This window comes from Crocodylus porosus, unplaced genomic scaffold (genome assembly GCF_001723895.1).
Source record: "Crocodylus porosus isolate Cpor-Errol unplaced genomic scaffold, CroPor_comp1, whole genome shotgun sequence".
NCBI classification, from domain to species: domain Eukaryota; kingdom Metazoa; phylum Chordata; order Crocodylia; family Crocodylidae; genus Crocodylus; species Crocodylus porosus.
This window is the reverse complement of record NW_017728925.1, coordinates 5389193-5399147: the sequence shown is the minus strand read 5'-3', so window position 1 is coordinate 5399147 and position 9955 is coordinate 5389193. Positions and strand designations below refer to the sequence as shown.

The 9955-nt window shown below is 49.5% G+C and overlaps 1 protein-coding gene across 2 annotated transcripts in view; it reads left to right on the top strand.

Annotated features, from left to right (window-relative positions):
- The window catches only part of WHRN (whirlin), a 108318-nt gene that overhangs the window by 21590 nt on the left and 76773 nt on the right, over positions 1-9955 (top strand). For both annotated transcript variants that reach the window (XM_019540628.1, XM_019540627.1), the window contains exon 2: positions 6380-6595. In XM_019540628.1, coding sequence (XP_019396173.1) covers positions 6380-6595 — 216 coding nt within the window. The remainder of the gene's footprint in view (positions 1-6379; positions 6596-9955) is intronic.

Sequence of the window (9955 nt, the reverse complement as noted above, 5' to 3'; positions counted from 1 at the left end):
ACACCACAGACACACACACACACACCAACCCAAACGCCACACACACACACACTCAGCCACGTGGCGTGGTGCTGCTCGGGACTCACACAGCGCAGCACCACACCACTGTCAAAGCAGGGGCAGCGAGCAGAGGTGGAGCAGAGGCTACAGCTGTGGCCGCCCCTGCCCCATGCATAGACTGGAGGCCATGTGCCCGCCTGGGCTCCCCTGCACCACCTCTGGAGGAGCCGCTAGGCTCCAAGTGTCCCACAGCCCAGCCCAGCCCAGCCGGAGCTGCATTTACCATGACTGGGGCTTCGGCGGGGCCAGGTTGTGGAGCCATCAGAGCCTGGTGGCTCATGCAGGGGTGCGGCACCAGGGACCCAATGGGGCAGTGCAGGCCCCCCTCTCCCAGCTCCCCCACGGTGCATGCAGTGGCAGGAGCCACCTGCTCCCAGCCCTGAAGGAGCTGCCAGGCTCCCATGGCCCCACAGCCTGACCCAGCCTGAGTGCAGCCCGTCCTCCACTGGGGTCAGCCCAACGCAGCCCAAGTCCCCCCTAGCCCCTCTGGCAGCAGTGGCAGAGAGCCAACACAGCCCAACTCCCCTTCCTGCCCCCTGTGCCGGCTCCGCACCTGTGGCCACATCCCCACCGCACAGTCGCAGCTGGCAGGTGAGGGAGTGGCTGCAGGGTGCCGCGTGGGGAGCGGGCATGGAAGGGCGCACCCCCCACTCCAACTTCCCACACAGCCACATGCCATGCCCCCCCTTGCCCTGTGTGCCCGGCAGCCACAGCCAGCAGGCAATGCCTGCATGTGGGGGTGTGGCACATGGCTGCAGAGTGCAGGTGCGGGGGTGCACCCTGCCCCGCAGCCATGTGCTGCAGCCGGTGGGTGATGCCCGCACATCCCACGCCCGCTCCCTACGGCCGAGCACCGGGCCCCGTCACATGCCACGCCCCACAGGGCTGTGTGTCTTCCCTCTGCAGGGGTGCAAGGCATGCCCCACACCTCCCCTCTCCCCCCACGTGGCAGAGCACACCCAGGCCCCCACCTCCACCTCCTCCTCGTCTCACCTGCATGTTTGTCTGTCTGTCAGTGTGCAGTTGGCCCAGAGCATTACGGATGGACAGACACACAGCTAGAATTGCTACAGCTTTTATTATATTAGAATAGGCTGCCACCAAGTCTTCCCTGAGCCTGCGCTTCTTCAGGTTGAAGAGTCCCATAGCTCACAGCCTCTCTTCATAAGGCCTGTTCTCTTGCTCTCTGATCATGCATGTGGCTCTCCTCTGGACTCTTTCAAGCTTCTTCATGTCCTTCCTAAATTGTGGAGCCCAGAAATGGACACAGTACTCCAGCTGCGGCCTCAGCAAGCCCAAGTATGGTGGGAGGACGATATCCTGGGTCTTGCTCAAGAGGCATTGGTAGATGCAAACCAGAGTTTTGTTCACTTTGCCAGCTTCAGTATCACTTTGGTGGCTCATATTCATCTTGTGGTCAGTCATAATCCCCAAGTCTCCTTCAGTCATGGTGCTAGCGAGTGTAGCATTGCCAAGCCTATTAGTGTGATGCAGGTTTTTATTCCCGAGGTGGAGCACCTTCAAAAAGCCTGAGCCTGAATTGAGTCAATCTTTGAAGGTTAGTCTAACCTGCAAAGCTTGAACCAATTTGGAGGTGGATAGACATTCCCTTTTCATTCCAGAAATGCAGGCGCTTGCCTTCAGTGGCTCAGGCTAGAAGCTGGGGGTTAAACTAGCCCTCCCTTCCTTCACAGTGCTGAGCTCAGGTGGGTGTGGCCAGGCCCAGGCAGGACACTCTGATTAGCCCAGCAGGGAACTGATAGCAGTGTTTATCACCCCTAACTCAGTGTTTATCCATTAAGAAAACAACAGAGAGAGGTTACCAGCTACCTGTTGATTCTGCCTTTGTCACAGCACAGATGGAGCCAGCATGTGGTGTGCTAGCTAAGGCACAGACACCTCTCAGCAAGGCATTGTGGAAGGCATAATTTCTGCTTAGCAGGGAGTGGTGAGGGAGAGCAGCCTGCAAGTCTCTGTGAGAGCTACAGCCAGGGAACAGTGAGCGGGGCTAGCCTTGCTGTGGAGCAGAGAGCCCTGCCCAGCCTGGAGCATGCCGGGATGCTGTGGGAGTCTGCGTTAACTTAAACAGCAAAAGGTTCAACTCCAGACTTCTGCACTGTTTGCAGCAAGGATACAGACCACATCATTTGAGTGATGTTTTGTGATTTCTTAGTTGGTCCAACAAAAGGTATCATCTCTGAACCAAGAGTCCTAGAGTTCTGCATGTCTTATAGCCTTCTGATGCCTTCCCACAGCTCCCCTCCAAAGATGGACAAGTGACTGGGAAATAATCCTAGAGCATCTCTGTACAGATGCGCAGACAATATAAGTAAGTGCAGAGACAGGGAAGAAACCACAGGATGGGTAATGCTTTGATGTGGGCACCCTCACTGACCTCCAGTGGACCCCACTATTTGAATACGCGTTCAGGAAGGCTGGAGATTCACTAGGAGCCTCTTCTTTTTTCTGGGGATGTTACTGTTCTGGAGCTGGTTCATGGCGGTTCTGCATGAGGGCTAGAAATTTGACAGAGCCTGGCCCTGGGGAGTACCTTTGACATTGGGACAATTTCCATGGAAACAGCATAGCTACACACCAGTTCTTGTGAGGGTAAATATTCAACAGGGGACATGTAGGAGCTGTTCCTGGGACATACAGACATGGCCTACAGAGTCCTTTACTCTGGCTTTTCATGAGAGCAGCAACAGCTTCTTGTGACCATCAGCAGGCCGGTGGAAGCTGGAGCTGCCTGAGCCCCGAATCCAGGAAGAAACCTCAGATCCTGCATCAGGCTCAGCTTGATTACAGTGATGAATGGCCCATGGGGCACCAGAGCAGCTATGCTTCCTCTCTCTGGGAGAGTCATGCAATCGGCAGAGGTGCAGCAGGGAAGCTCTCTGCGGCAGCGCGGTGGCAGACACAGCCTGCCTCCGTCCACCTCACTCCTTCCAATTGCTGCTTCCATCCTCCCTGCAGAGCGCCTTGGCCTAGTCCACTGCCTCAGTGCCTGGCCAGAGAGTTCACTTTCCAAGCTTCCCTGAGTCTCTGCTGCTGCCTTTATAAATAAAACATCTCCCTGTTAATTGAGACTCCTTACCCCAGCGGTACAGTCAGGGGAACTGCAGGGGGATGGTAGAAGTTCCTTGTAAATCTCTGGCCTCTCATCCTCTCAAACTTTTTATTGCATTTTCCCAAAATGGCTCTTCTGTTGCTCCTGCTGTTTCAGGGACTGACATTTAACTGCAAAATGAAGGGAGCAGCTACCCCTCTCACATTCTCCTGCCAGCAATAGCTGTCTGCCACCTCCCCTACTCCCTACTCTTTCAAATGGCTGTATTTTGTTTCTCTCTGGAATAAGTTGCAAACTTATGTTTGAGGCTTGTGATAGACCAAATCAGGCATGGTCATGTTAAGAACTGGGCAAGGGACTGCCAGTGACTGAGAAATCTCTCCTGGACAGTTCCTGTTTCTCTTTAGCCTCACTGGCCCTAAGCACTACTGGCTGCAAAAGGTGAATAAGGGGTTAATTCAGTTCATCTGCCTCCTTCCGTTGTACAGGTGCTCAGAGAAAGGCCAAGAGGAGAATTAATCTCTGTATTAGCACCAAGGCAACAGCTTGTACTAATCCTGGGGTTGCTGAGAATCAGCGTAGCCCTCCTGTTACTGGAGCAGGAGTGAAGCAGGCTATCTGGCTATGTCCCCACATACCCACGTCTGTGGAAATCTCCAAGCTAGCACAAGTACTAGAAGCATTAGTGCTTCCCTCTGCATGGATCACCTGCTCCCAACAGGGTCAATTCGCCCCAGCTGAGCTCTGTGTTCCAGGCTACTGTGCTTCAACTGCTCCCAGCACCTGAACTACCTCATCTAGAGCTAACTTGGGTATCTCCACCATGTAAGGACTGCTTAAGAGGCAGGTGTGGGAGGAGATTCAAGGGAAAGACAAGCTGCATAGTCAGGGAAAATGGACATGGACTGAACTTCAAGCAAGGGAATCCTCTGTTTATGAATAACAGCACCTAGAAACCAACACAAGCCAGAGTGAGCACAAGCATGGTAGCGTGTGGATGAACAGAGGAAGTTCTTGACTTAAAGACCTTGTGCTGTAACGGCGAAGATGGAAAGAGGGTGGGAGCAGGAACAGAGCAGGTAAAGTGACTTGTCCTACATCACAAAGCAAGTCATATTGGAGCTGTGAACAGAAACCAGGTCTTCTGATGTACAATCTGGTCTCATCCATTACTTTGGATTGTCTGTACTTTCTGCCAGGCTTTTATTCCTTTGTTCTGGTTCACTTCGTTTCGCTGTCCTTAAAGAAGACAGTTTTTAGATTGGGATTCTGCTGACTGCCCTTGCCAAAATGAATTGCATTATTTAGAAATGAAAGAGGGTTCTCCAGAAATTGCTTTAAACCTCAGCAGACTTCAGTAGAGAATGGGATCCTTTCTGCAGATTATTTTGTTCCATCCTATGGAATTTGATAGCAGGGCTGTAATCTTCTATTCAATTTATAAGGTGTGAAAAACAACTCTCAACATGAATATTTTCATTTTTATTCTATCATATGAGATTTCACGCTGCTATTCATCAGTGTTTCAGTATTATAGAGTTATTCCATACTGTCACATATTGAGTCTTCGCATATCATAATAGCCCCCCATCACATATTGGGGCATGGAAGTTTAACAGTCTTCTTACTAGATAGCAAAGAGGGAAAATGACACTTTAAAAGCATAGCAGGAGTTAGCAGCTGCCTGATACAGAAGGAGCCCCAGTATGAATTTTGGATAGTCTTAAGTAGCTAGAATGATGGGAGCTTGTTTCCTTGCTTAAGATGTTAACTCACATTGAACAGGCCAGTTAGTTAATGACCTATATTCATTTGCTAATACTTCTATGATCATGTATAAGTACTGGGAATTATTTCTGATTGTATTTGCCTCTGAGTAGGGCAGCCTTGGTTTTCCTTGAGTTTCGCTGTGGGAAAGCGCACACTTTCTGGTGGAAATGAGCATGTGTATTCACAATTAGATGTCTCAGCTGCCTCGATGACCTGTTGTTATGGCAGTGGCTGCTTTTTATGGGTCTTGTAAGCTTTCAGAGTGCATGACAACCTTGTGGGATAGGGTAATTTAAATTTGCACCCAATGTGCTATGCTGAGGGAAGCTTCTGAATCATGGAGTTGGAGCGTTGGGTGTATAGTTTCCTTCCTGTAACTTGCACAGGGCTCTGTGAACAAGGGGATGATAGAAACTAGTTGTAACCTGGCTCTGATCTGGTCTGACATCTTGTCCAGAATCCTGTCTCCAAAAGCAGCCAGCACCAGCTATTCTCTTCCTGCCTCTCCCTTTGGCATGGCACTTTGGCGTGGCACTGCAACTGGCTTTCATAAGAGACCTCGAAGGAGCAGGCCTTCAAGGCACATGTATGTTAAAAAGGCAGAGCATTTCCTCTGTCTAATTGCAAATGCTGAAGTTCACTGTTAGTGAGGCCTGAAATGTGAGCAGCTGTTAGAGCTCTCCCTAGGGACAGCTCCCATAATGTTAATTAATTTAATTTTACTATACATCATACATGAGCCCTTTGCTGTACAAGGTGAAGAGGCAGAGGGGCAACCAGCAAACTGACACATCTGTATCTCAAGGTCTTCTTGATATGGGCTGGATTTTTGGGGAAGAAAGAATAATTGGTGTCTTTGCTAATTGTGCTGGGGAAACTTAAGGTAATGAATGACACTGGAAGCTGAACTGCTATGGGCTTCATCCAAAGGGGCCTGAAATCAATAGGAATCTTTCCAATGACTCCAGTAAACCTTGGATCAAGCCATGGGTAAAGGCAAGACCAGTTTACTAAACACAAGTTCCTCTTAATGGTCTAACCTTGTCTTTATCTGACCCCTTCTCCTGAGCAGGAGGGAGAGTGAAATCTCCAATTCAGTTCCCAGCTCTGCACTGACCTCCCATGGGGTCTAATTCAATCATTTAGGGCAGGCTTCACAAGCGGATTTTGAGGTTTTGTTGTTGAGTCCTATACCACCTAACATTTTGGTCCCTGGCCTCCAGAATGGAGTCCACAGACCTCAGTTTGGTGCTCAGGCTCCTGCTGCAATGCCAGAAGAGAGATTTATTGTCTGTTCAGCAGAAAGAGAGATCCCTCTGTCCCTCTCCCAGCTGCATATTTTAAAGCACTTGGAGCTCTTCCATTGAACACTTCCATGGCAATGCAAAGCCTTGTCATCACTGGCCCATCTGCAGTACTACTTACTGTTTCCCTTTTGCTCTGGAGTTAATTTCCTTTATCTCCTGGTCTGCTTTGCAGGCGCTGAAAGGCTGCAAGAAGTTGAACCTCTCTGTGCATTCAGTTGGGCGAATCCCAGGGGGCTATGTCACCAATCACATCTATTCCTGGGTGGATCCCCAGGGCCGGAGTGTGTCCCCACCCACAGGCCTGCCACAGCACCAGAGCAGCTCTCTGCGGAAGGACAGCGAGAAGAGGAGCCACCTCCAGCTCCTGCAAGAGGGGGATGAGAAAAAGGTGAGTGACAGGAGATATCCCTAGCCCTGGTGGCTCATCTCCTGGTCCCCATCTCTATGCAAGTGCAAGCCCCTCCTGTCTGTTGGTGTTTTATCCCGTCTTCCATTCGTTCTTACTAGCCCTGTGCCTGGCTCTTTGCCTCACTAGTTTCTTCAGGCCAGGGCAAATTCATTAGCTCCAATCCAAGATCCCTGGACCTTGGAGAAGTAATTGGGGGAAAATGCAGAAGTGTCTAGGAATAAGCCAAACTTGAGGTTATGCTCCAGTAAATTTAACCATGAAGGCAAATCCTGAGAAGGAGGCAGGTTTTGGATACTGATCCTGTGTGTGTATTTGCCAAGAGCAGTATAGAGTGCAGTGCATTTACAACACCCGTTCTTTCCCTCTTCTGCAACTTCCTATTTCTTTTCCTTCCTCTCACCAAATCAAGCATCCTTTCTCCTCTTTGCACCTGTACTCTCCTTCGCTGCCCGAATATCTTGGGTCAGTGGAGGGAGGTGGTCAGACACCAGAAAAAAAATAAAGTGTATCGGCTAAGACTGGAAACAATGCTTTGTACCTCCAAACACCTCAGAGAAATACCTCAAAGCATTTTATAAATACCGCCCCACAGAGTTTGTATGAGGGGCAGTATCTGTTTCAGTTAGCGTGTAAGGTGCAAAGCTACCCTGCCTTCTCTAGGTAAGGCATCCATCACACAGGTGGAAACACAAAGGTAGGCATGGCTTGTGTGAGAATGTAGCGCAAGATTTAAGAGTCCATTTTAAGTCCCATTGGGTTGGGTAGACCCTTAACAAAGCTGGAAACATAGACCAAAAATATTTATTCTCCAGCTGCTCTGGTCACTAAACTGTACTCTTTTGAAATGGGAGATATTATAAGGGGAACCGGTGGTAGCTGTGCTTGGCTGAATTCCCTGGTCCAAAGCAGGTTATACGTTTCCCTTCTCTCCTCCTCCCGGTGCCCTGAAGACACAGATGATGGAGTTGGAAAAATGCTGTTGTCTTCAGTTCAGAAAACCCAAAGTGGTGAGGAACATGAGTAGAAGGGGTGAGACAAGAATGGCAGAAGAGAGGAGTAGATCTTTCTGACATTACACGAGGGACCCATTTGCTCAATGGAAACAAGAAGAGGATATGTCTGCCTTGAAAATATGATCATTGGTGGAAGTAACTTGTGGAGTCCCATCAACTTCCTGAAGGGATGTAGTCATTTAGTGCCTCTAACCCACTGTGCTGAGATGCGTCTGATTATTTTAACTGTTCCCAGATCCTTGATTGCTCACCTAAGCGGCCGTACATGGCTTTAGAAGCTTAGAGAGGGATCAGTGAGCTGGTGCCTGTCCTGCTGGTCAGGTAGGGAAATATATTAAGGCCAAGATGTTTTGTTTTGTTGATGAAATATTCATTGTGGCCACAGGGGAGAAGAGGACGTTCTTTTCATTTCAGGAGAAGAAAAAAGCAGCTGGCACCGGGAGAAATTGATTTTGTTGTCTCCCTTCTCCCTGCTTTGTGTCACCTTGATGTCGATACATGGGACCTGGCATAGGCTCTTTGAAGCTGGGGGTAGGGAGCATTTCTCTTGCATCTTGCTCTTGTTTTCCCTCTGGTTTCTCTTTCTTTTTCTTCCATCAGTATTGATTTGAAATGGTTAATATTTCCGAGTCATCTGCACCCACATTCAGATACGACTCTGCCTGGTTTCATAGTTGGCCAGGTCAGAAGGGACCTGAGCAGATCATCAAGTCCAACCCCCTGCCATGGCAGGAAAGAGTACTGGGGTCAAACAACCTCAGCAAGGTGTACATCCGACCTCCTCTTAAACACCCCCAGGGTAGGGGCCAGCACCACTTCTCTTGGAAGCTGGTTACAGATCCTAGCCGCCCTGACAGTGAAGTAGCACCTGGTTGGCCTCAGGCAACCTCTTTTCAGGCTATAGAGCAGAAGTGTGGCTGCAGTTTGTGTTCCTATCCCTGGGCCAGCTGCAAACTGAGTCGTTTGTCTACTGGGTACTGGAGCTACAGCAGCACAGACCCCTCCCTCCTCCACCAAACCTCCCACTCCACTTCCAAGCTCATTTGAATGCCACTGCAGCTACACAGTCACCAGTACCTGAGCAAGCAACTAGTAGTTAGCTAAAGGAAAGGGTTTGTCATTTGCCATCCTGGGGTGACATTTTTGAGAGGTCCAGTCCTGCTATTTTTTTTTTCCCATAGACGCAGTTCCCATTGGCTTCAACAGGAGTTTTCTCCTTCTGAAGGTCCTGGCCTGGGTTGGACACTGTCTCCTACTTCCTACCTATCTCTGTCTTCCCTCTAGCTCAGGGGTGGCCAGCCCATGCCTCTGGAGCCACATGTGGCTCTTCAGAAGTGAATATGCATCTCCTTGAATCTTTGCACAAGCACACGGTGACCACTTTCCATAGCCATTGCATCACATCACGTGACGCAACTGCTCTCGGTGAGCACATTACTCAGTTTGGACTCTGGAGCTGTGAGTTGGCCACCCCTGCTCTAGCTTCCTAAAGTTGAGCTACTCCCTATCACTGGAGCAGCTCTCCTGAACTATGGGGAACATTACAGTTCCTGGTAGAAGGGGTTCTTCATTCTTTTCTCGTTTTAATCCCAATTTTTGAGCCTGCTGTGGAGAGTCCTGCAATAGCTTCTGTTTTTAAGGCTTCTGTCCACTAGGAGGGCATGAAATGGATTTGCACAGTAGTAGCTGCAGCATCTCTTAATAACAAGTAATATGGGCATCTATGATCCCTTTACAGCAATGCTGCTTGGAGACGGTGAGGTGTCCTACAGCAGCTGACCATGGGGATGTATCTATACGGCAGTGTTGCTGTAGGGCTGTTATATCTTTCTGTATCATTGTTTCACATGGAGCTGAATTCTCTTAGACCTACCAGCACTCTGGGATTGCTTGCTTACAAAGAAAGGATGCTGGGGTTCTCTCCTCTTATGTCCTTTGCTGTGGGAAACTGTGTCACAGTAGGTTAATCTACTACTATTTAAACATCAGAAGAAGCTGGGACTTCTTCCTTATCTAATAGCCAGTGAGAGCACTCATTCCTTTCCCTCAAGCAGCAGATGTGCATACTTGTAGTGGCACTGACCCAGGGTTCAGCTCCCACTGTTGGCCCTAGAAAGGTGTGTTGCTTTTACAGAAAATACTTCTTGCACAATATTTAAAAAAAAAAAGGAGAGAACGTGATGCTTGTAAGGGCAAAGTGCCTCCAACAGCCCTGGCATCATGTGAATTGACACTCTACAAGCACAGTTTTGTCACTGCCTGTCAGTCCAGACATGAAACATTCTCTGCTATTCTAGTCTTGTCCTCACCCCACCCTCCCCACACT